The sequence below is a fragment of the Hyperoodon ampullatus genome (assembly GCF_949752795.1).
Source record: "Hyperoodon ampullatus genome assembly, chromosome: 9".
Taxonomy (NCBI): Eukaryota; Metazoa; Chordata; class Mammalia; order Artiodactyla; family Ziphiidae; genus Hyperoodon; species Hyperoodon ampullatus.
The window spans coordinates 2351859-2376047 of NC_136922.1; the positions used below are offsets into that span (position 1 = coordinate 2351859).

The 24189-nt window shown below is 48.7% G+C and overlaps 2 protein-coding genes across 3 annotated transcripts in view; both read left to right on the forward strand.

Moving 5' to 3' along the window:
- The window catches only part of DDC (dopa decarboxylase), a gene marked incomplete at its 3' end in the record, with an annotated part of 69799 nt that extends 51849 nt beyond the window's left edge, over positions 1-17950 (forward strand). The window contains exons 10-15 of the mRNA XM_079711240.1: positions 487-506; positions 1862-1960; positions 4353-4454; positions 7744-7951; positions 17774-17861; positions 17923-17950. Coding sequence (XP_079567366.1) covers positions 487-506; positions 1862-1960; positions 4353-4454; positions 7744-7951; positions 17774-17861; positions 17923-17950 — 545 coding nt within the window. The remainder of the gene's footprint in view (positions 1-486; positions 507-1861; positions 1961-4352; positions 4455-7743; positions 7952-17773; positions 17862-17922) is intronic.
- A 3272-nt stretch (positions 17951-21222) lies between these two features.
- Positions 21223-23724, forward strand: FIGNL1 (fidgetin like 1). 2 transcript variants are annotated; one of them, XM_079710931.1, is made up of 3 exons: positions 21223-21241; positions 21547-21716; positions 23091-23724. In XM_079710931.1, the coding sequence occupies exons 2-3, from the start codon at positions 21558-21560 to the stop codon at positions 23589-23591; spliced, it is 660 nt and encodes a 219-aa protein (XP_079567057.1). In that variant the 5' UTR covers positions 21223-21241; positions 21547-21557; the 3' UTR covers positions 23592-23724. The 2 variants fall into 2 exon arrangements, with proteins under 2 accessions (XP_079567057.1, XP_079567056.1); XM_079710930.1 differs by having other exon boundaries at positions 21547-23724.
- Positions 23725-24189: the final 465 nt, after the last annotated feature.

The window sequence follows — 24189 nt, forward strand, 5'->3', positions numbered from 1 at the left end:
ATAATGAAGCTGACTCAAAAATACCCACTGGGTATTTGCTCAGTGCCAGGACCCAGACTACGATCTGAGAATACAGAGATGAACACCCATCAAAAGTTTGATTCTTTTTTACATTCTAATTGCTCTTTCTACCACAAATTCACCTTCCCACGCATGAATGAATGCATGATGAAGGCTGTATATGATCTGAATGCCAATTTACCACCGGGCACAAGGAGAAAGCTCAGATTTCCGTGCTTATGTAAGTGTGGAAAGTGGAATGAATGGGAATCCATTCATAATTCGGCGCTTCCATCTATGCTTTGCTCTCTGGAATCCCCCCGACCCTGCCCTTGAATCTGTTACCTTGGGAAGTGGCTCAAAGAACACCCAGCCCTGCCCTCGGTTTTATGTCTGGTTCAGGAGATGATGGAAAAGACTTGGACATGTAATCAAGTAATGTGTCTAATGGTTCCTTTTTGTTTCCTTTTTCTTTCTCTTTTCCAGGACTTATCACTGACTACAGGGTAAGTGGAGATTTGTCCCCCTGAGTCCGGGTCCGTGGTAATCCAAAATGTGAACGCAGTGCGGGACACTGTCATGCGCGGTAGCTCCTGCAGCCTTCCGGTCCTCTCAGGATCAGGGTCCCACAAGAGGACACCCTCTAACTGGGTCCTAACTAGCGATCGGGCCTGGCAGTGGGCAGCTCTGCTGAGCCCACGGATGGCAGGTCTCAGGTTAGGAGGAAACGATGCCGCCCCTGCTCCTTGGAAGATTCCTCTTTAAGGCGGGGCGGTCCGTCCATTGTGTGCTCAGGCTGTGTGCCAGGAGCTGGCAGCCCCAGGACAGTGGGAGAGCAAAGGGTCAGAGGGCATAAGAAGCGCTCAGATGACAGCCTCTTAACTGGCTGCTCTGGTGACAAGCCTCCTTCCCCAGGCAGGAGCCGTGCACTGCTCTGGCAGCTGCGGTGAGCCGGGAGATGGGCTGGGAATCAAATGGCAGACAAGCCTGGGCCCCCTCCTCTCCGAACTCACGTCTGGTCGGGGGTGACGGGAAAAGGCTGGGTGCACAGGGCACCTCTGCCCCCGGGGAATCTACCCCACTCCAGAGAGGTAGTGACAGCATTTCAGGGTGACAGTGGAATGAACACTCAAACTGTGTGCCTTTTTACTCCGGTAAACAAACATGGAGGAAAGTCACCCCCGGCACCTCCTTTATAAGTTCCAGTAGGACGTGCCTATGTGTAAAATCGCAACGAAGTGCCACTATTTTATCTTCCCAAATGTCCCCTCACTTCTCTCCCCTCTGTGTCCTCTGTTGCTTGCTTTGGTACATTTACAACCATTGGAGATTGTCACAGCCGGGCAGCTGACAAATTCAGGAAAACCTAGGGAAAGCTCATGAGACATCCCGCATGTTGACAGATGTGTTTTCTGGTGACAGCATCTGGCAGGTCGTTCCACGGCGGCCTGCGGGGCAGGAAGAGCCCTCGGTGCTGAGGCGTCGCGGGGAGCGCGCTGCAGAGGGTGTGGGCTTTGGCTGCCCCCGTCCTCTTTCCTGTGGGCAGGAAAACCAGTGAACAGCCCCCCTCCTAGCCCCACTGGGTCGTACCTCCCCCCATCTGCTCACGATGGCTCCCGAGCCTAACACCGGCCTGGTCCCCGTGTGCCCTGCACGAGCATCTCGGAGCTCTGTAAAGACAGCCTCCGGCTGCCGGACTGCTTACTCTGCTGCTGTCAGCTTTACCATCCAGGATGGGGCATGGCAGCCAGAGGGTTTGGCCTCCAGGGCCTTCCAGACAAACAGACGAGGCCATGAGTCAAAAAGGGAAGCAGCCCTTAGCGTAGCCCTCACGGATGTGCCGTGTTGTGTCTTATTCCAGCACTGGCAGCTGCCGCTGGGTCGGAGGTTCCGCTCTTTGAAGATGTGGTTTGTTTTTAGGATGTACGGAGTCAAGGGACTGCAGGCCTATATCCGCAAGGTGAGTTTGTTTTCATTATTTATCCAGGTGACATTAGGCAGGTCTTAGACTTTAGAAAGGAAGTAAGATGTCTTCATAAACCTCTATAAGGGAAAGTTTGGGTTGTTGAGAGTGGGGCATTTATAAGATAGATGCTCAATGCACGATTCTGGGTGTTTTAGACACTTTCACGGGGACTGAAGGCTATCACTCCAGGAGGCTGTCGAAGTGACAAACACTCTTAGCTGCCAGTGGAGCCACCGCTGGCCCACAGTGAGGTGCAGTCCACAATGGCGGTGATGAGAATGCAGTAGGTTTTCCTCCAGAAACTTCCAGAACGGGAGAGACTGGGCTGCGTGGGCTGCACGTCCTCCTACACCCCCCAGCCAGAAGCACGTGCACGGCCTTGGTCTCTCGGAGTGGGTTTCAGTAACCTCTACTTAACAAGCAAACAGGTGGCTGTGATGGATGTACGCTAAAATGTGAGAACCATGGATCGACTTAAACCCCGCGACCCTGCTTTGTTTTTTTAAATTTTTTTTTTTTTTTGGCGGTACGCGGGCCTCTCACTGCTGTGGCCTCTCCCGTTGTGGAGCACAGGCTCCGGACGCGCAGGCTCAGCGGCCATGGCTCACGGGCCCAGCCGCTCCACGGCATGTGGGATCTTCCCGGACCGGGGCACGAACCCGTGTCCCCTGCATCGGCAGGTGGACTCTCAACCACTGCGCCACCAGGGAAGCCCTGTTTTTTAAAATTTTATTGAAGTAAAATTTGTTTACAATGTTGTGTTAGTTTCAGGTGCACAGCAAAGTGATTCAGTTATACATATATATCTATTTTTTTCAGATTCTCTTCCATTATAGGTTATTACAAGATATTGAGTAGTGTTCCCTGTGCTATACAGTAGGATCTCCTTGTTTATTTTATATAGAGTAGTGTGTATACCCTTCTTTTTTTTTTTTTTTTTTTTTAACAATCGAGGACACTGAGTCCAGAGGAGGCCCGCTCCCTTAACTGGCTGCGGAAGGCCTGCCGATTTCCAGCCGGTTGCTCCCATCTGGCCATCCTTCCTCACCTGTGGGCCCACCTTGATGGACAGAGGTCCTCAGACATCAAGGGGACGGGGCACCCTGCAGTGTCTCATTCTGGTGGCAGTGCAGCTTCGGGCGGGGGGCGGCCCCAGGCCCCTCCCCTGCGCCAGGGCACGTGGCAGCGAGCAGAGGCCCTGGGCCCCTGCAGTGCCGCACACGCAAGCATCCGTCTTACGAGGCTGCTCTGGGGGCCATGAAACTCCTGGAGGCCCTCCGTGGGGAAGAGAACTAGGAGGGACGTGTGCGTGAGTCCACGAGTTCTCGCCCACTGCAGGGCCCGTGCTCAAAAGTGATGAGGATGCAGCTGCTGTGGGGAAAGGAGGCAAAACACAGGTGGTTTATGTCGCCACAGTGATTCCAGCTGGAAGCTCAGGGGAAGCTGGGTGTGATCACATCGCCGCTTCCTGAAAAGCCCTGCAAGCCTCCCTGAGAGAGACTGGCCCTGCCTTCCCAGGAGGGAACTGAGTGGCCGGAGCCGGATACACCCCGGCAGGTGGGCAGCTCCTCAGGACCCAGCTCGAGGGCACCCCTGCCAGCACAGTCTCTGGAGCCCTCTAGTTTGTCCCGGGCCCGGGGACCACTCATTCCAACGGTGTGTCTCTCCCAACACTTGGAGCAGCACGATCTCTGCTCAGGTGCTCCCGGGGCCCCTGCCAGTGACCCCGCGCTAGATACCGGGGTTTAGGACGTGCTCCATGTGTGCCGAGACCCGCGCCAGCTGGCTCTCAGATCACATACTGTGTGGATCAGCTTTTGGTTTCTGTAAACATTGAGCCGTTTAGTAAGGGGGTGGGTCCAGGGGGAGCAGGCAGCCCTGGACAGATGAGGTTCTCACCTCCGGTGGCAGATGTTGTGGTAGAACAAACAGCGGCAGACCTGGAGCTCTGGTATCCGAATCAGCTTCGGTCTCCCGGTCTGCAGAATGGGCGTGGTTGCGGTGTCATTCCCTGTGTCGCGGGTCAGCACGACAGCAGGATGGTGAAGTGCCCAGCTCCCCGGCCAACGTCGGCCACTGTTTCTCTTCTGGAATGTTTAAATCCCTCTTGACAGCATTTATCCTAAAATTGTAAAAGATTATTTGGTAGGATGAAAATGGTCCCCTGAGCAGAAGATGAGGAGGGGTGTTTTTCTGAAGACTTCCGCCCTTTTCTCCTTGTAACCAGTTTCTCAAGCTGCACGTGGGTGACGTCAGTGCTGAAGAAAATGGCTAAAGCTTATCAAGGAATGATACTAGACGTGTGGTCTAATATGGTTTTCTAGGTGGCTAAGCTCTGAACCAAGTGGTGATGAGAAACTCAGACAGATGTCCCTTCCCTTTGCAGCACGTCCAGCTGTCCCACGAATTCGAGGCCTTGGTGAGCCAGGACCCCCGCTTTGAAATCTGTGCAGAAGTCACTCTGGGGCTGGTCTGTTTCCGGCTAAAGGTACGTCTAAGTCGACTTAGTCGTCTGAATTTTCTTTGAGCATGACAGAGAGGAAACTCTCATTCATTATGTCCATGCTCCAAAACTCGCCCCAGTTCCCCAGAGGCCGTGGATTCCTCCCGAATTTTCCAGCCTGCTGTTCCCACCTCCCTGCCTTGACTTCCCAGGACACCTACTCTTCTCACTGGTGCTCAGACTTCTTGCCTGTGTAGACCCGGCACCTTCTTCTCTATCCATCCATCCCTGCCACTGGAACCCTCCAAGGACTGACCCACCCACGGGCTCACTTGTCCGAGCAAGGTCCCTAGACAAGGATGGGCATCACCTGGGAGTCTGTGAGAAGCCAGTCTCGGGCCCACCGGGGACCCGCTGACCCCTCCATGGCCCTCAGGCTGCTGGTGTGCACACAGGGGCTGGAGGAGTGCTGGTCCCTGGGGCTTTGTAATTCTGCTGCCTGAGGGTCTCAGCCACCTTTGCTGGGAATCATGACGACATTGCTCCAAAGACCCCCAGAGGAGCTGCACGCACAGGACCCTTAGTAACCTGCCCTGTGTGAAGGAAGCCGGGTTGGGGCCTAACGCCCTGCCTGCTCTCTGGCTAGCGTTCTGTTTGCAGAGCTGATGCCACCCACAGGCCTTCTTGTCCAAGCCCACAGAGGGCAGCAGGAGAAGGAACCATGGGCTCAGTCACCTGGCAAGTGCTGCCCGGCCAAACGTGGCCCTTTGCTCCTCCTTCCCCTCCCTGCAGAGATCCTTGGGGCTTTGAAGGCTGGCAGGAACCAGCCATGGAAAAGCCTGGAAGCAGGAGAGAGAGAGCAGAGTCCGGACACAAGAGCTGGCAGGGAGACGTGAGGTCCCTGCGGCGCGTCATTCAGAGACGCCTGAGCACAGGTGTGCAGAGGCTGGCGCAAGGTCCCTGGGGTGACCGGATGGGGCAGTTCAGTCCGCGCTGGTGTTGGTGGCACGTGTGCTTTGACTTGCTTGTCATCAATCAGTTGTTTTTGCTTCTACTGCCAGGGTTCCTGTAGGATTTAAATTCTTTAATGTTTAGCCGTTTTATTGAGATATAATCCATGTGACATACACTGTGTCCATACAAAGTATACATTTCAATGATTTTTAGGCTATCCACGGGGTTGCCCAGCCTTCACAACAATCTAACTTCAGAACATCCTCATTTTCCCCCAAAGAGAGCCCACACCCACCAGCAGTCACCCCAGCCCCCATCCTTCGGGCCACGGATCCGTTTCCTGTCCCTGTGCGTCTGTCTGCTCTGGACGGTCATATCCATGGGATCATCAATATGCTGCCTTTTGTGACTGGCTTCTTTCACTGAGTGTAATGTTGTCAAAGTCAAGACTTTTGTTTTCTCCTGCTCATTTACGAGGGCACCAAAGCCACCTGTGTGTGCCCTGCCCACCCTTCTCCTGGGCAGCATGGTGTGCCCTCCTGCCCAGGAAGCCCAGGGGCTTTTCAGAAAGAAAAATATGTCTTTTGTGAAACTTGTTACTTCCATTCCACGAATCCAGTTTCTTCTCAGGGAGGAAGTTATCCAGGCATCGTGGCTCACTTTCCTGCTCCCCACATCGGCTATCTTGTTATTCTGTTCTTCGCCCCGTGGCTGCCCATTCTGGATGTCAAGTCCTCTCCATCATCCATGGCTCAACGTGTGCATGGTCTTTATTTGACCTGAAGTGGATAAGCTGTTGCCATGGCACCAAGTTCCTTCCCCCGCCTCATCTCAGCCAGCCTCCCCGATCCCACTCTGCACCTGCTCAGTCCGTCTTTGCTGTTACTTCTGTTGTTACATCTCAGACGGACTTCTCTGTTTGGCTTTTTGCCTCCATCTCGTGGAAAATATATCTTGTCCAATCCATTCGAAAATGGCAAGCAAATTTTTCCCAAGTGACTTGCTTTTACTTCCTACATACGTCATTTTCAGGTTTTTGCTCTTCTGTGAAGTCTTCCTGGTGAGAGTCCATCCTTTCGTACCACCGTTTCTTCTTTCTCATCCTCATCCTCAAGCAAGTCCAGCTCTGTCTGGACCTGGTGCACGTCAGCAGTTTCTGAGTGGCTTTTGGCCCATGCGCTGTCCACGGGGCATCAGCTGGAGCGCCGTGCAGGCCATCAGCCAGCGGCCACAAGGCCGGTGTCTGGCATCTGGCCTACCAGGACACTTCCCTTTCCGCCATCCTCCCCGCCCTTGAGACGGAGCAAGAAGAGGAACAGTGTAATCCACTGAGGGTCACATGACCCAGGACTCTGGGCCCCACTTCCAGGCCCTTCGGCAACAACTATAAGGCTCATGGGGGTGGAGTCACTGCCTGGAAACAGAATGAAGACCGAGATGGCTGGGGGCAACTATGACGGATAACGGGACTGACCAGGCAGGAGAGGGACGGCTCCCAGGTCTGTGTGATACGTGCCTCCCATCTGGTCCAGTTAGTGTGAGGCGTGGGCCCCCAGTCTCCCTGCCCAAGTTTGCTGGGTTGCTCCTTTCCAGAGGGAGGTCCACCAGTGGTCCCTTGGTCCATAGTTCGTGGACAGTTTTCCCAGATCCTAGCAAGAAGTTGACTATTACACTTCATTTTCTATACAGGTAAGTCCCCTACATAGGAACAAGCTCTGTTCAGAGAGCACATTCAAAAGTCCAGTTTGACCGTAAGTCCAATGAAGTTAGCCTAGCCAACTAACACAGTTGGCGGTATACCGCTGCTCTTAGGCTTGCTTGCAGACATCCTGGGCTTGAAATAAAGATACTGTACTACTGTACACTGTACAGTACTGTAAAGTACACAGAAGCACAACCACTTGTAGAGGATGCACGCACTTGACAATGTACGCGAGACACATGATCTAACTTACGTGATTGGACATGCACGTTTGCATCTTTGGAAGTTCGTACGTAGGGGACTTACTGTATTGTTGAGAATTCTTCTGAATGTTGCTCTTCACTGGTGCCATTAAACAGTTCTACTCTTTAATCTCATCAATTTGTAGATAGCATGTCTCGGAATCTTCATTTTTTCTTTAAAAACCTGGATCACGGAAGGCTCATCTTTTGACAGCACGCTAGAACATGAAGAAGTTGTCTTGTGGGAGGGCTGCCGCCTTTCAGGGCCACGTAATGATTACTTAGTTGAATTTTCTGCCATTGCAGGTGAAAGGCCAGTGGTGAGGTGACTCCCTCACTGTTCTGGGGCTGTGTCACCCAACGCTGGCCTCACTTGGTGGTGAGTGTTTGGGTCCCCACAGGTCTGAGCACTGCCCTTCTCTCTCAATCCCTGCAGGGCTCCAACAAACTGAACGAAGCTCTTCTGGAAAGAATAAACAGTGCCAAGAAAATCCACTTGGTTCCCTGTCACCTGAGAGACCAGTTCGTGCTGCGTTTTGCTATCTGCTCACGCACGGTGGAGTCGGCCCACGTGCAGCTGGCCTGGGAGCACATCCGAGGGCTGGCGACCGACCTGCTGGGAGCACAGAAGGAGGAAAAGGCGGGTAAGCCGTGCTGCGGGGGCCAGATTTCCTCCACCATATAAAGAGGGGGCTAAACCCAGGCCCTATCGGGACTTCCCTGGTGGTCCAGTGGTTAGGACTCCACACTTCCCATTCAGTGGGCATGGGTTCGATCCCTGGTTGGGGAACTAAGATCCCATGTGCCGTGCAGTGTGGCCAAAAACTAAATAAAATAAAATAAAATAAAATAAAATAAAATACTCTCCATTAAAAAAGAAAAAACAACAACCAGGCCCTGTCTGGTCCAGAGAAGTGGAGGGAACATAGCCTGTAGTGAATCTTTAGTAACTTTGATAGATTTCTGCTTTGTATGCTTTTATTCGAGACCATCAATCACATATGCCTATGATTTCCCCTCAGCTTTCTTCAGTTTGCATTGAGGCAACTTACGATCGCAACAAGCTTATACATTAAACTGGCAAATGGTAGATAACTGAAAATGAATGAAAACATTCAAAGAGGAATTTGACATGACTGCTGGTTTGCTGTCAGGAAGGACCAAATTCATGATGGTTCAGAGAAAGGAAATGTCTAGAATACTGGGCATCCGTTACAGGAACCCTGAAGACAGTGGGCAGGCGACTTCTAAGGAAAATATCTGCACAAAGGCAGTGTTGGCAACAGGTTGGAATGATGTCTATTGAACCGTAAGAGTCTTCAGAGCCTCGGCATTAAGCTATTTTAGGAATCATTCCACTAGAGTTTGTCCACCGTCTTGCTTTCTGTCTCTTTGCCTTTCGCCCCACTTGGAGGAGGCAGGTGGTGGGAGCTTCTGCTTCTCTTTCTCTCTCTTCCTGCTCACTGCCCACCTGTTGTCACCCACGGGGGATGCAGAACCTCAGTGCGCAATGGGATGAGTCTACTGACTGCACACAACTTGATCTTCTGGGCTCTTAACTTTAACTGTGAATATCGGAGATACTACAGTGCTCAAAAAAATCAAAAGCTAAATACTGTTACATTTATGGGAGAGGTCCATCCAAGCTTCTGACCTGTGAGGTCAGAGACCCACCTCCTCTGTCAGGACATGTCCTGAAACACCAGGTCCTCCTCCTGGCTCGGCAAAGCCCTTTCCTAAAGGTTGGATGCTCGTAAGCTGAGGGGCCGCCCTTCCCAGAGCAATGCCACAGTTACAGCTTGAGCATCTCTGAAAGGTGTTGGGGAGCGGCCCATAGTTCCAGATTATTCCACTCCTCCGCAATAAGCCTGAGTGTGTGTGGTGTGTGTGTGTGGTGGGGGGGGAATAAGATATATTCAAAACAAAATCACATCAGGCAAACGCTCCAGAGGAACATATCTGCAGCCCTATGTTTGTGTATCTCGTCATATCTTATTCCCATATGCTCCAAACAACACAGAAAGAGACTGTAGCTCAGAAAAATAATCAGAAACAGAGGCACGTTTCCAACAGAAGCCACAATTACTGTGGAGTCATTATATTTGCTACGAATTGCAAAGCTAAAAACAAAAGGATTTAATTTTTTTAAAATGTAGGATACAATAGTAAATCACCATGCATGTATGTTGTTTTGGTCAGATTAATTAGAGTAATGAAAATCTTAATACCTTGGCTTTACTTGTGCTTATGTAAGGCTATATCAAATCTAGTGGTCATAGTTCTGAGAGAAAGAAGGAACTATTTCCATTTGACAAAAGGTAGGAAATCGGACCAAGATTCTAGTTGACTTTAATAAAATGTATCATAGAGAAGCCAGATTGGCAATAAAAGCTCATTTCTTCCAGTTCAAACTCTTTTCCATTGTACAGTTGCAGGAAGAGTATACTCCTTCTCTGTGTTCAAATGAGGAGTATACAAAGTTCTAATTTTTACATTTTTTTTGTGTGTGTGTGCAATTACACTATTTTCTTTAGTATTTTAAAATTAGGTGTTATTTGCTTCATTGTTAAAGGTACATGCTCGGAGAAAACAAAAAAGATGATAATGAGTATTTTGGCCAAGTTTACCCACAGTAGCCTGACTCAATCAACCAGTCAGTTGAATCCTTTAAAAATCACTTTTTAAATGTGATATATAACCTATTATATATATATTACTTTATTACAGCATGATCAAACTAATCTATTCAATCATTTAGCTAATAAACATCCATTCTGCCAGGAATTGTGCAAAATCTGGGGGAAATAAAGATGAATAAGAGTCTGATGGAGATGGAGATGGTCGCAGTAACCACTGCTACAGCTTTGATGAATGCAGTGACAAACGCTTTCTCTCCACGTCTCTGGACACAGTCTAAGCTGTTCTCTCATTTAGCAGCCTGTCCTCTTCCAGCAGTGCCTGGAAGTGCCTAAAAGAGACATAAGCACATATTAAGAGCTCAGTAAACAATTAAAAGTATTTAACTTAATTTTCATTTTATTTTGTGTTATGTACAGTGCTAAGTCTTCCAAACGTTTATTGCATGTAGTCAGTGTTGTACTGGTAAAAGCCTCTCCCGGGGGGAGAGAGCCTGATTTGTAGTGTTTGCTGATCTCAGTGGCAGAAATAATTTTTGCATTTTTTTGAATACAGCCATGTATTCATGTTCTTTTTTTTCCCTATAGAGATCAAAACTTGAAGTGATCTGAATACTGGAATGAGAGGAAAAGATGTATCATCTCAGCTCCATGGAACCAAGTCTGAATGTGGCCCATGCTTCTTTCTCCCAAGTTATCCAGGAAGAACCTCGTGATTACATCTGTTCAGCTTCTCATCAATGAAGAAATATTTGCTATAAGTTAACCCCAGTGGATATAGCTTTTATTCATTATTTGGTTGTGACTTTTGTTGATGAAAAAATCATCAGTTTCTGTGCCCCTGAAGTTGTCAGTGGTGGTAAATAAAGGGTTATTGAAATATTTTCCAGGATGATCTATAATTATGGGACTTGAGATTATACCCATGGTCTTTAAATTGTTCTGCCATGTGACTTAATGCTTAATAAACAATGTGAAGTGTAATGGTAATTGTGTCTGGTAAGCATCCTGTTCTACATTGTAGCAAATTGTTTCAAAACAGCCAACAATGCGGCATTCTTGGATATTTTTAAACGGCATTCATTTAGTCAGCAAATGTCTATGGAGTGCCTAGTATATGTCAGGCACTCTTCTTGATGCAATAACAACACACAAGTTTTATTTGGAGATGACTCCAACTTCTAAGGAAATGAATTCAGAACCAAGACATAGCCAGAGACCAAGTTCTGCTGGTGTGATGGGAAAGGCTTCTGGAGCCTTGGTTTCTTCATCTGATCAGTCCACCTGCCCTGTGGTGTCATGACTAATAAACACCTGAAGATGCTCTTTACACATAAATATCAAGAAAATGAAGTTTTTATTCAAGTAACCAATCTTTATTTGAAATCATTTTTGTTCTTAGAAATGTGTATTTTAATCCCAAGACTAGTTCTTGTCATTTGGAGATTATAGAATTATCAAAAACAGTCTCACGGGCTTCCCTGGTGGTGCAGTGGTTGAGAGTCTGCCTGCCGATGCGGGGGACACGGGTTCGTGCCCCGGTCCGGGAAGGTCCCACATGCCGCGGAGCGGCTGGGCCCGTGAGCCATGGCCGCTGAGCCTGCGCGTCTGGAGCCTGTGCTCCGCAACGGGAGAGGCCACGGCAGTGAGAGGCCCGCGTACCACAAAAGAAACAAACAAACAAAAACACTCTCAGAATGGGTCCTTGGATTATTAATATGGAGATTTGAATTTCAAAGACCTCTGTTATCTGTGTGAGGTAATGATCTGTTTTTTGGAAATCTGGAAATACGTCAGCTGCCATGTGGTCCCATCTCATTTGTTCCGGTGGTTTGTTCTCTACCCATCAGTGGAGCAGACCTGACCTCCAGCACGGTGCGGGGATGTGGGATGGGCCACTGGGACCCACTGGGGCCACCACATTAGGAGCTGTAGGAGGCCGAGCGATCAGGCCACTGCGTCGGGGCTGAGGTGCCTGCATTTTACAGTGAGGTTGTCTGCACCTGAGTGTGCTCTTGAGTTGAGATTGCTGCAGGGCCCCCAGATGGGGCCACAGAGTCACCAATGCAGCCTCAGCCTTTAGGGAGCAGCTCCACCCAGCCCATCCACAAATGCACTTTGTGATGACTGAGATTTAGTTCGAGGCAGGAGACCAGGCGGCAGATGACAGTAGGTTTGCTGCTGGGAGATGTGCACAGACAGGGGGCAGGAAGTTAGCCCCCCTCTGAACGGGCTGGATTACTTCGTCGGGGATTCTCAGACATCAGCTCAGGTGTAGACCCAGCAGGGATAGAAACTTGCCCGACTTCTGGCTCATTTCTAGGTAACTCATGACGATTCGCCCCACCTCCAGACCTCTCTAGGCATCTCCATAACATAGCGATCAGACCCAAAACCACCCAGCCTAGAAACAGGAGGACATACTACCCCCCAATTTATTCAACACACATCCTCCTGCCATGTGCTCTATGCCAGGCACCGTTGTAAATGTTTGTAATATTAACTTATTTAATACTTATTTTAAGGTCCTCAACTATTATTCCCATTTTATAGATGAGGAAACTGAGACAAAACTGAAACCGGTTGACTTGTCCACGTGAGGACTGGAATGCGGCACCCTTCCCCACCCCCCTCTGCTGTCAAGTGTGCTGTCTGCTCCCTGGGATGAGCCTTTTTTCAGGATAACTGGTAGTGAGGATATTCACTCCCTTCTGGGAGAAGCCCGCCTTCGCCTCCCAGGGTAGAGTTCTGGACCCTGACCCTAACCAGATGATCCCCAAATAGCCCAATGGGGGGAAGTTTTTGAAGGTCTGGATTACACAGCCTAATCCATCTGTACAGCATCTTCATCTAAACCTATATTCAATCTAGTGTCACGATGTAGCACACAGACCACCGCTGGTACTGGAAACAGATAGCATCTCCCGATAACGGCACCTCCAGTTAGTGCTGGGAAAATCCCAGATCAATCTGGACACAATTAACCTCTTGATACCAAGAAAACGGTTTTTACTTATGACACTTCTGACACCAAATGAAACGGTTTTCCCTCCTGGCACCAAAAACATGGAGTCTTTTCTAACATCACTTCTCCATCTGTCTGACAGCACCTGCCCGGAGTGAGTGTCGTACTGCACAGGTTAAAGGCTTGGTCCCACTAGACACTCTCACCTCACCACAAGCCCGGGACCTCCTGTACTCCTGACTGACCCGCTGTAGACTGGGGGTTCCCATCATGCCCTCATCAGGGTCTACAATTGGCCAGAACAGATCACAGAACTCAGGAAGTCACTTTGCTTACGTTTACCAGTTTATTATGAAGGATACAACTCAGGAACAGCCAGAGAGAAGAGAGGCATAGGGCAGGGCAGGGGGGTGTGTGTGTGTGGAGCTCCCATGCCCTCCCAGAGGGCACACTCTCTAAGCAGCCTGATGTGCTCACCAACCTGTGCTCCAAACCCTGTCGATTAGGGGTGCTTATGGGGGTTCCAGTAAATCACCAGTTGATTAAATCATTGGTCATTGTGATTCACTCAGTCTCTGGCCCCTCTCCCTGCTCCAAGGTTGGGGCTGGGACGGGGCTACATGTTCCAACCCTCTCACCATGGTGACCGCCTCCATCCTTACCCTCTCTAGCGACCTGCCAAGAGTAGCCTCCTTAGAACAAAAGAGGTTCCTGTTACCCACAGATCCCAAGGGATTTAGGAGCTCTGTGTCAGGAACCAGGACACAAACCAAATACATAGTTCTTATAATATCAGACCTAAGGGATCTCCTGGAATCATATGCCTCCTCCCTGACATGCAACAAACAGCCAAACTTCCTGAAACCAGAGAATGGCATTCGTCTGACTCCATGCCAGTCACAAGAGGAATCTGTAGAACAGCCCAGATAAAACGGAGAAGCAGGAATATTACTCAGCCATAAAACAGAATGAAATAATGCCATTTGCAGCAACATGGATGGACCTAGAGGTCATCACACCGAGTGAAGTAAGCCAGACAGAAAAAGACAAATATCGTATGATATCACTTATATGTGGAATCTAGAAAGATGATACAAATGAACTTATTTACAAAACAGAAACAGACTCACAGACTTCTAAAACAAACTTGTGGTTAACAAAGGGTAAAAGTGGGGGTGGGGGGAGGATAAATTACAAGTTTGGGATTATCACACACACACACTACTATGGATAAAGTAGATAACCAACAAGCACCAATGGTATAGCACAGGGAACTCTATTCAATACTCTGTAATAGTCTATATGGGAAAAGACTCTGAAAAAGAATATAACTGAATCACTGTGCTGTACACCTGAAAGTAACACACCATTGTACATCAACTATACCCCAATATAAAATAAGAATTAAATTAAAAAATAATAAATTTTAAAAAGGAGAGGCAGTTTGTCACTGGGTGGCCCCTTGATCATCACAGGGGAAACAGAGGAAGACCCCAGAGGAAGCGGGTATCAATCATCCATCGACCTCACACCTGTGCCCCTTAACCTGGGAGTCCAACAGACTCAGCAAATTAGCAACAAATATTGCTGATCTTTTATTCAGAAAGCCTGTTTTTGAGGAAATTGCCTGATGGCTTTTTGAGCTAAGGATTGTTTTATTGCTTCTCTGAATCATGTAAATCCCTAAATATCAAATATTCTTTTGTGCTTTTTTTTACTGCATTTGATATTGAAATCTATTTCTTCAGTATCTCTGTGTCATTTGCCATCACCTATACTTGTAATAAGTAATAGAAAAAATTAATAAGAAAGCAGTGAGAGTAATTTGCTTGCATAAACTGGATAAATTTGGAACTATCACTTCAGAGAAAGTTGAGTGTGATACAGGCAGAGATGCAAATTGGATGGATCCAAAAACGTCCAGAATGTTGAAGTCAAATCCAGACCCTGCCATAGGTAAGAGATGGCAATATCCCCAGGTGTCACAGAGGAACCAAGTCACATGAGGAGGGTTAAAACGAAGGATGTCTACTGGGAGAGACACAGAGAGGCCTTAGTTGGTAGCTGTCTTCAAATTTTACACTCACTCTGACATGAAGGGCCTTTGTGCCTCCAAAGAGCAAGTGGTACAGAGGGGGACAGATTTTTCCAACGTGAAAATTAGCCAGTCGTCAAATAGAATGTGGTTTCTTACAGGGCAGTAAATTCTCCACCACTGTGGGTGTTCATTGGTGACAGGAAAGCCAACGGTTGAGAAATGGTGCAGGAAACATCTCCAAGGGACTGAAAACTACAGTACATGACCATTAAGCTGTCTTCTGTATCTGAGATTCCAACAGTCTATGAAAATAAAAGAATCTGGCTAAATTACAAAGTAGAAACACCACCATCAGCGTGGGTTATTTTTCAGTGACAAGTTCTAATCTGGGCAACCCGTGTTGAGCAAAGGGCTCGACCTGCGATAACAACGCCTGACACTTGGGCAGTGTTTCCGGGGCCCAGGCTCTGGTCTGAATGCCCTTCAGATGTCAAGTCCATTTATCCTCCCAACGGCCCTTGGAAGTAGATCATGAGTAGTGGAGCCAGGATTTGAACTCTGGAAAGCTGACTCCACCACCCCTCTGCCATAGCAGTACATTGTGTTAGTTTCCTAGGGCTGCTAAAACGAACAGAAATTTACTCTCTCAGAGTTCTGGAAGCCAGGACCCCAAAGTGAAGGTGTCAGCCCGGCCATGCTCCATCCAGAGCCTCCAGGGAGGATCCCTCTTTTCCTATTCCAGCCTCTGGCACCCCAGATGTTGCCTGACTTGTGGCTGCATAATTTCCACCTCTGCCTCTGTTTTCACTTGGTTGTCTTCTCTCTGTGTCTCTACTCTTCTTCTTTATAAAAACATCAGTCACACTGGATTAGAGTTCATCTCAATCCCGTATAATCTCGTGTTAACTCGATTACATCTGCACAGACCCTGTTTCCAAGTAAGGTGACATTCACAGGTACTGGAGGTTAGGACGTGGACGTGTCTTTTGGGGAGATACGATTCAACTCACAACATATGGTATCAAACCGGAAGCACCAGAAGTACGGACTCAGGTTGGCAGTGACGCTCTGGAGGAAGACAACCGAAGCAGATGGTTCCTTCCCTGCTCTGCCCGCCCCGTTTCAGGGGAGGCCCATCTCCCCACTCACCAGCTCTGTTTATGACGGTGATGCCAGGGAGGCCATCAGAGCCCTCACGGGTCATTCAGTGCAGTCAGGGAAAACCTTCTGCTGGCATTGCACATCTCAGTCACTCCAGGTCCACAGCCCTTACTCCTCCGATGGAGGCGGGAACCCATCCCCTGGGTCCTCCATCCTGATTCTGCCTTCTTCCTTAACGCTGGACGTCAGTCAGGGTCTAGCCACACTCAGGAGTCCCGCCAAGAAGGAATTTACTCTTGTCCTGTCTGCCTCCACATCCCCTACACCCCATCCACCTCCTTGGACCTACAAACACACCTCTTTTAAAATTAAAGTGACTCTCCTTGTACACGGGGATGCCCATTACTTGGGGCCATAGTCTCCCTCTGCTCAAAAACAAATGAGGTCACTGAAGTGTGCATTGGCATCTGTTGGAGACCATGTTTATAATATTCATGAATATGGAAATGAGCAGCCAGTTCCCAGAATCCCTTGCGCCAAGAACTGGCACTCTGTTTGCTGTAAGTGAAAACTTCTTCCCTTGCAGGTTCAAAAATTTCTCCCCAGGAGAAAACAACAAAACAACCTATGGTCTCAGAACGAAAGTTTAAGACCTGCATAGCTCAAGTGCTAAACTCCTACAAATTACGCTAAAGTATTATAACATTATTCTAAAATATCCCATTTGTAAAAGAAGAAAAAGTCTTGCTATGGCTTAAGGGTTTGGATCCCCCAAATAGCATTAATAGTAGCAATAAATATAGCATCACAGCTTCTGTTGAATGTCTGCAATGTGCCAGCTCCTGCTTTGATAATTTAATCATTAGATCTCATATTAATCATAACTCTTACAATAGCATCCTGAGTTAGAGATGCTTATTCCTGTTTTATAGATGAGGAGGAGGTTACGTTTCAGAGAGGGTACGGAATTGAGCTAGATTTTGACAGCTTCGCAGGAAGAAAAAACTGCCGGATTGGGAAATGCTTTTCTATCAAACACACAAAAGTAAAGTGGCAACGCTAGTGTCACTTGCTGGAAAAATTTTAATACCGGCAACAATAAATGTACTTCAGTATGTGAACAATACTCTTAGGAGGATAAGACGGTGGTCTACATGAATTCTCCAAAATGCTATCACTAAAATTTTGGTGATAAAAAAACCAAAAATTGCTAATTACCCAAAGATTATTTATATGGTGATTTCTCAACATACAAGTAAAAAAATAGCTAGCAAGCATACAACGGAGCTGGTTTTGAGATAATGGTTTTCATTTTCTTTTTCTTTTATTTTTATTCTGGGTAATTATAATAATTAGCAAATTAGTTAATAAATTATGAAGAATTAGAATAGAAAAGTCTTTTATTACTATCTAAGCCAAGAGATGAATTGTAAGCTGTCATTTTCCCTTGTCTATTTTTAAAAAGGTATTGTCTAATCATTCCCTTTTGTTTAGTTTGTGCCCATTTTTAAAAATCTTAAAAGAAAGGTCTTAAGAAATGTTCCGCCTCACACTTCTTAGGTCTTGCATTTCAATGTCATGTGCTGTTAATTGCTCCTGGACAGTCATTTTCTCCATGCCCGGTGCCACTCACTTTCCGGGGAAGGGGCTCTCCGAGGAATGGCTCCTCCTTTTCCCAGGGGAAAGGTTCTTCCCCAGTCCGGCCCCTCCTTCTCGCTTTAAACAGGGTTGTGTGAGCTGGTTCCCTGGGTTGTTGGGGGCTCCCTTGGGACACGGAGGCGACCAGCCGGGGAGGAAGACGGCAGGGTGACAAGGTGGGAAGACGGTCCTTCGGGACCCTCTCAGGTCACGCCATCAGACCTCCACATTTCCCAGGGGACGCGGTGACACGAACGACCCGTAGGCCGCTGTGAGGGCTATTCCGTTCCTCGTCCTGCCCCAGGACACAGTCCGCTGGAAGGAGGGCGCGCTTCCCGGTCTTCCAGGGCCGTGTCCCCAGGGCAGCAGGGAGGAAAAGGACGCGCCAGCCGGACGAGGGCGCGAACCGAGGTGCAGATTCCAATTCCCCGATTTGGTCTAAAAATGTGTGTGGGGGAGGAGCCCCTCCCGAGGGGCAAGCGCTCACCTACGTACGCCCCTGTAGAGGCGCTCGGCCGCGGAGCCTCGGGGGCGCGTCTGGGGGCGTGCCTGGGGCTCGGACCCCTTCCGGGGGAGCAGCGCTGCCCCGCCCCTGCGCCCCGCCCACCGTGCGCTCGCACCCCGCCCACCGTGCGCTCGCACCCCGCCCACCGTGCGCTCGCGCCCCGCCCACCGCGCGCTCACGCCCCCGCCCACCGTGCGCTCACGCCCCCGCCGCGCTCCCCCGCCCCGCCGCACGCTCACGCTCGTACAGACGTATGAATGCACGCACGCACGCACAGTGGGGCCGAGCCCGCACCAGCGCGCAGGCGCAAGCGGTCCGCGCGCTTTTCGGAAGCAGCAGGTCGGCGGGCAGCGGGCGGGGGGCGGCGGGCTGGTGTTTGCGGGGGTCGGCGAGGGGGGCTGAGGCCCGGGAGGGGCGCGGGGCCGGAGGGCTGAGGGGCTTCGCTGGCGGGCGAACGGGCAGACCGTCCCTGGAATGTGTTCTCGCGGCGGGCGCGCTCCCGGCGGCGTCGGGCGCGCTCCCGGCGGCGTCGGGTTCGGAGGCGGCCTGTGGGGAGGGGCGTCCCGGCGGGCGGGCGCCGCGCTCGCGGAGGCTCCGCGGGGGGCGGCCTGGCGAGCCCTGGGCCGGGAACCAGGCCGGAGGGGAGGGGCTGCACCCGGGGTCCCGGCCGGCGGGCGGTGGGCCGTCCCGCCCCGTGAGCGCCGCCGGGTCCCCAGCCCTGTCAGCGCGGTGACTGCTGTCCCCGGGGGCGCCGTGCGCCGGGTGCGGGGAGACAGTCGGTGTGGCGGGGAGCATGTACTGTCTGGACGAACGCCACGTCCTACAACAGGCAGGGAAAACCCCAGAAGATGGGAATGCAGCTCGTGCATCGCTGCCGCCGAGAAACTTCAGTGATACAGACCTAGGAAGTGGTACTCGGGACCCGGCTGTGCCGCTGACGGGCGTGGCCAAGCCGTCCTTGGTCACCTGTGTCCATAGTTTTTGGGTGAATGCGCCGAAAGGACGAAGTAAGACTTGGGAACAGTGACTAGAACTCTGTCTGAGCCTTTGTAGGAATCCCAGTTTTGCGGATGATAAAATGGGATGAAGCCGTGGAGAGGAACAGGATGTTCATAGTAACACGAAAGTTGGTGATCAGTGGTTTCCAAGTTACCTCATTTACAATTTCTCATTTCAGCTGTTGCATAAAAAATTAAAATAGGGTAAAATGGAATAGTGGAAAGAGGGATGAATTGTTTGTCAGGAGATGTCAGTTCTAGCTTTGACTTTATGGCTTTAAGCAAATTAGGATCTCACTAGGCCTTACGTTTATTTTTTTCAGAAATAATTACAAAGATTTATGAACACCTACCTACGATATGACAGATTTTTTGTAGGGTTTATGGGAGAAACAAAGCTGTATTAAGCATGGGTCTTGCACCAAAAGAACTGCTGATTATTAAGCTATATTTCTAGGTAATTTGGAAGGTAAATTTTAGCATACACGAGTTCTTGGTTATCACTTGACTTCAATACCCTTAGGAAGCTTCATAGTTTTCTTACAAATTTTTCTTCTGGTTTGGCAGGTAAATTCTACACATCTGTCAACATGATACATCCATTTACAGTCCTGTTAAAATCATTTTAACTTAATGTAAGGAGGCTTATAAAAGTAACATGAGGGTAAAAATCTAAAATAAACCACTTTAATAACACACTTGTTCTCCTATTTCATTTATCACGACAGCTTTACTTTTTAATACTTCCTGTGAAATGGGGAAATTGTGAGAGATTCTGAGGCATCCTGTTGTAAGTGTTCATTTACAATTGAAAACATTTAGTATATGACTAAATACTGTTGTTCGTGTTTGTGATCCATGCTGCAGTGACCTTTGGTGGCAGTATGAAGGGGCATTTACGTGGTGAAGTGCACACTACATGCGGTGAAACGGCTCGTGTGCGAATTCTGGCACCATTGCTCACTGGCTGTGTGACCTCAACCAAGCTTCTGAACTCTGTCTGCCTCAGTTTCTACATTTGTGCAGTAGAGATGATAGTAGTAATTTTAAGGTATTTTCATGTTCATTATTTGACTTGATTCTCATAATGGCTTCTCTCACTTTACAGATAAAACTGAAGGCCCAGCGATGTGAAGAGGCTTGCATGAGATCATTCGTCTTAATTTTCCTAAGGGACGGAGCTTGGCTTGGTTTGTTTTGCTTTGCTTGTCTCTAGATCCCTTGTTCTTCCGTGTTGCCTTTCGTTTGCTGATTAATTTTAAATCCTCTCCATCTAAACCTTTCCCTAATCACTGGGAAAATTATTATATAACTAAAACAGTTTAACCCATAATAGAGCATTATTATTATTATTTTTGGCTGCGTTGGGTCTTCGTTGCTGCGCACAGGCTTTCTCTAGTTGCGGCGAGCAGGGGCTACTCTTCGTTGAGGTGCGCGGGCTTCTCATTGCGGTGGCTTCTCTTATTACAGAGTATGGGCTCTAGGTGCACGGGCTTCAGTAGTTGCAGCGCCCGGGCTCAGTAGTTGTGGCTCGTGGGCTCTAGAGGCTCAGTAGTTGTGGCACATGGGCTTAGTTGCTCCGTGGCGTGTGGGATCTTCCCGGACCAGGGATTGAACCCGTTTTCCCTGCATTGGCAGGCAGATTCTTAACCAGGGAAGTCCCTGCACCACCAGGGAAGTCCCTAGAGCATTATTAAGTCCAGTCTTTAATATCTTGAATGCCTGAAAGCTATGGTTAACTAGATGTTCCCCTATAAACGGTCTTTCCTTATAAATTTACCTTATAAATGAAAAGTCCAGCGAACCTTCCTTCAGAAAGGCAGAGATTTTTTTTTTTTTTTTTTGCGGTACGCAGGCCTCTCACTGTTGTGGCCTCTCCCGTTGCGGAGCACAGGCTCCGGACGTGCAGGCTCAGCGGCCATGGCTCATGGGCCCAGCCGCTCCGCGGCATGTGGGATCTTCCTGGACCAGGTCACGAACCCGTGTCCCCTGCATCGGCAGGCGGACTCTCAACCATTGCGCCACCAAGGAAGCCCAGGCAGAGATTTTAAAAGTATGTTTATTTATTTATTTTATTTATTTATTTATTGCGGTACGCGGGCCTCTCACTGCTGTGGCCTCTCCCGTTGCGGAGCACAGACTCCGGACGCGCAGGCTCAGCGGCCATGGCTCACGGGCCCAGCCACTCCTCAGCATGTGGGACCTTCCCGGACCGGGGCACGAACCCGTGTCCCCTGCATTGGCAGGCAGACTCTCAACCACTGCGCCACCAGGGAAGCCCTAAAAGTACATTTAAAGTATTATGTCTTTGTTTCCTTCTGGATACTGAATCTTCTTCATCTTTGTCATTTGTTATAGAACCTCTAAAAATGCAGGTCTCTAGCTCCAGGTCTGTACACTTGAGTGAATGGCAGAAGAATTACTTTGCAATTACGTCTGGCACGTGTACATCAGGAGAGAAGGCAGATGCGTACCGAGCACAGATTCTCCGCATTCAGTATGCATGGGCAAACTCTGAGATCTCCCAGGTCTGTGCTGCCAGACTGTTTAGAATATATGCAGAGAAATATTCTGCAGTTATCGATTCTGACAGTGTTGAAACTGGCTTGAATAACTATGCAGAAAACATTTTAACTCTAGCAAGATCTCGGCAAACTGACAGTGACAAGTGGAAGTCTGGATTGTCAATAAATAACGTGTTCAAAATGAGTAATGTTCAGGAGATGATACACGCTGGCAGAAAATCCAGAGACTCTCTGTTGGCACCTGCTGATGAGTCAGTAGTCATCCATAGAGTGGCCGCTGTCTGTGATCGTCCTAAATTTAGTGTTTGTGGTGGTTCTGGGGAGAGTGACCCGTTAACTAACTCAGCCCATGGTGCCGATAGGACCAAAGACTTCCCAGAGGGCAGTCCTTCTTTGAAGTGCCCTCAGAATGCCCAGCCACCTCTGGTCACTGACACCACTAAGACATGTCCTACAGTCTCAGGACCTTTCGGTGAGTCAGCCACTGCAAAATTCCATGCCACACCATTATTTGGAAATGTCAAAAAGGAAAATTACAACTTCCCGAAAGCCAACATAGGACTAAGTGAGTTCTCATCTAATCAGTCTTGTTTTCCTTCTGGCTTTGAAAATCCACGGGAAATGAAAGCTTTTTACGGTTCTGGCACCATTGATGCACTTTCCACTCCAGTAATGAATAAGGCTTTTAGTAAAACAGAAGATAATGGCCAAAGAGAGGAGAGCAGCCTGCCTACTTTTAAAACTGCAAAAGAACAGCTATGGGTAGATCAGCAGAAAAAGTACCGCCAGCCCCAGCGTGCATCAGGGTCTTCACATGGTGGTGTCAAAAAGTCTCTGGGAGCTAGTAGATCCCGAGGGATATTTGGAAAGTTTGTTCCCCCCGTACCTAAGCAAGATGGAGGAGGTCAGGGTGGGGGGACACAGTATAAGCCTCATGGCGCAGGAGCTGCAGACCCAGCACATCCCGTGGATGAGCGTCTGAAGAACTTGGAGCCCAAAATGATTGAACTTATTATGCATGAGATTATGGACCAGGGACCGCCAGTAAATTGGGAAGATATCGCAGGAGTGGAATTTGCCAAAACCACAATAAAGGAGATAGTTGTGTGGCCCATGATGCGGCCAGACATCTTCACTGGCTTACGAGGACCCCCTAAAGGAATTCTGCTCTTTGGTCCTCCTGGGACTGGTAAAACTCTGATTGGCAAGTGCATCGCTAGTCAGTCTGGGGCAACATTCTTTAGCATCTCTGCTTCCTCCTTGACTTCTAAGTGGGTGGGCGAGGGAGAGAAAATGGTCCGTGCATTGTTTGCTGTTGCACGATGTCAGCAACCAGCTGTGATATTTATTGATGAGATTGATTCCCTATTATCTCAGCGGGCAGATGGCGAGCATGAATCTTCTCGAAGGATAAAAACCGAATTTCTAGTTCAGTTGGATGGAGCAGCCACATCTTCTGAAGATCGTATTCTAGTGGTAGGAGCAACCAATCGGCCACAGGAGATTGACGAGGCTGCCCGGAGAAGGTTGGTGAAAAGGCTGTATATTCCCCTCCCAGAGGCCTCAGCCAGGAAGCAGATAGTCATTAATCTGATGTCCGAGGAGCACTGCTGCCTCAGTGAGGAGGAGGTCGACCTGGTGGTGCGGCACTCTGGTGGGTTCTCGGGGGCTGACATGACGCAGCTCTGCAGGGAGGCGTCTCTGGGTCCTATTCGCAGTTTACAGGCTGCCGACATTGCCACGGTAACGCCGGATCAAGTTCGACCAATAGCTTACAGTGACTTTGAAGATGCCTTCAGAACTGTGCGACCTAGTGTGTCTCCAGAAGATTTAGAGCTTTATGAAAACTGGAACAGGACTTTTGGTTGTGGAAAGTAAATGGGAAGCTTGAAATTAAAAGATGGCATTTTTGTAGCCCAGTCTGCCCATTTTTTTAGCATAGGAAATTGATTAAGTGTACATCACATGTATATTCTGAATTCTGTACCTCAAATAAAATAGAATAACAATAGCTCAACTTTTACAATTGATTGACTTAGACTATGTTAATATAAGCTCAATTTTCCTTCCAGTCACCACCTGATACATAAGCCTATTCATGCGAAATGGGAATGCACTTTTTTTGTTTTGTTCCTAAGAGGTCTTTTCAAGATGTATAGGATGAACAGTGAACTCAAATTGAAACTTAAAATCTGATTTGTATATGAGGATGTATCTGACTTACATGTATCTTTTATTGAAGAAAGTTTCTTCTGAGGATCACATAATTCTTAGTATTGGCTAGTATAGTGATTTACATTTGAAACCGAGTGTTGCTTACTGTTGTTTAATAGATTTAAAATCTCAACCAAAGCTAAAGTGAAAGTGCCAGTTTTTACTTTGTTCTGGCTTGTAACTGCTTACGGTTTTCTTCCCTTCCCAAGACTAATTAATCAAAACATGTTCAGAAATAGCAAAGTGTAATCTAACATCAGAC

Excerpts from the sequence above, each read along its gene's own strand:
- FIGNL1 (XM_079710930.1), top strand. The coding sequence starts at position 21,558 with ATGCAGGTCTCTAGCTCCAGGTCTGTACACTTGAGTGAATGGCAGAAG.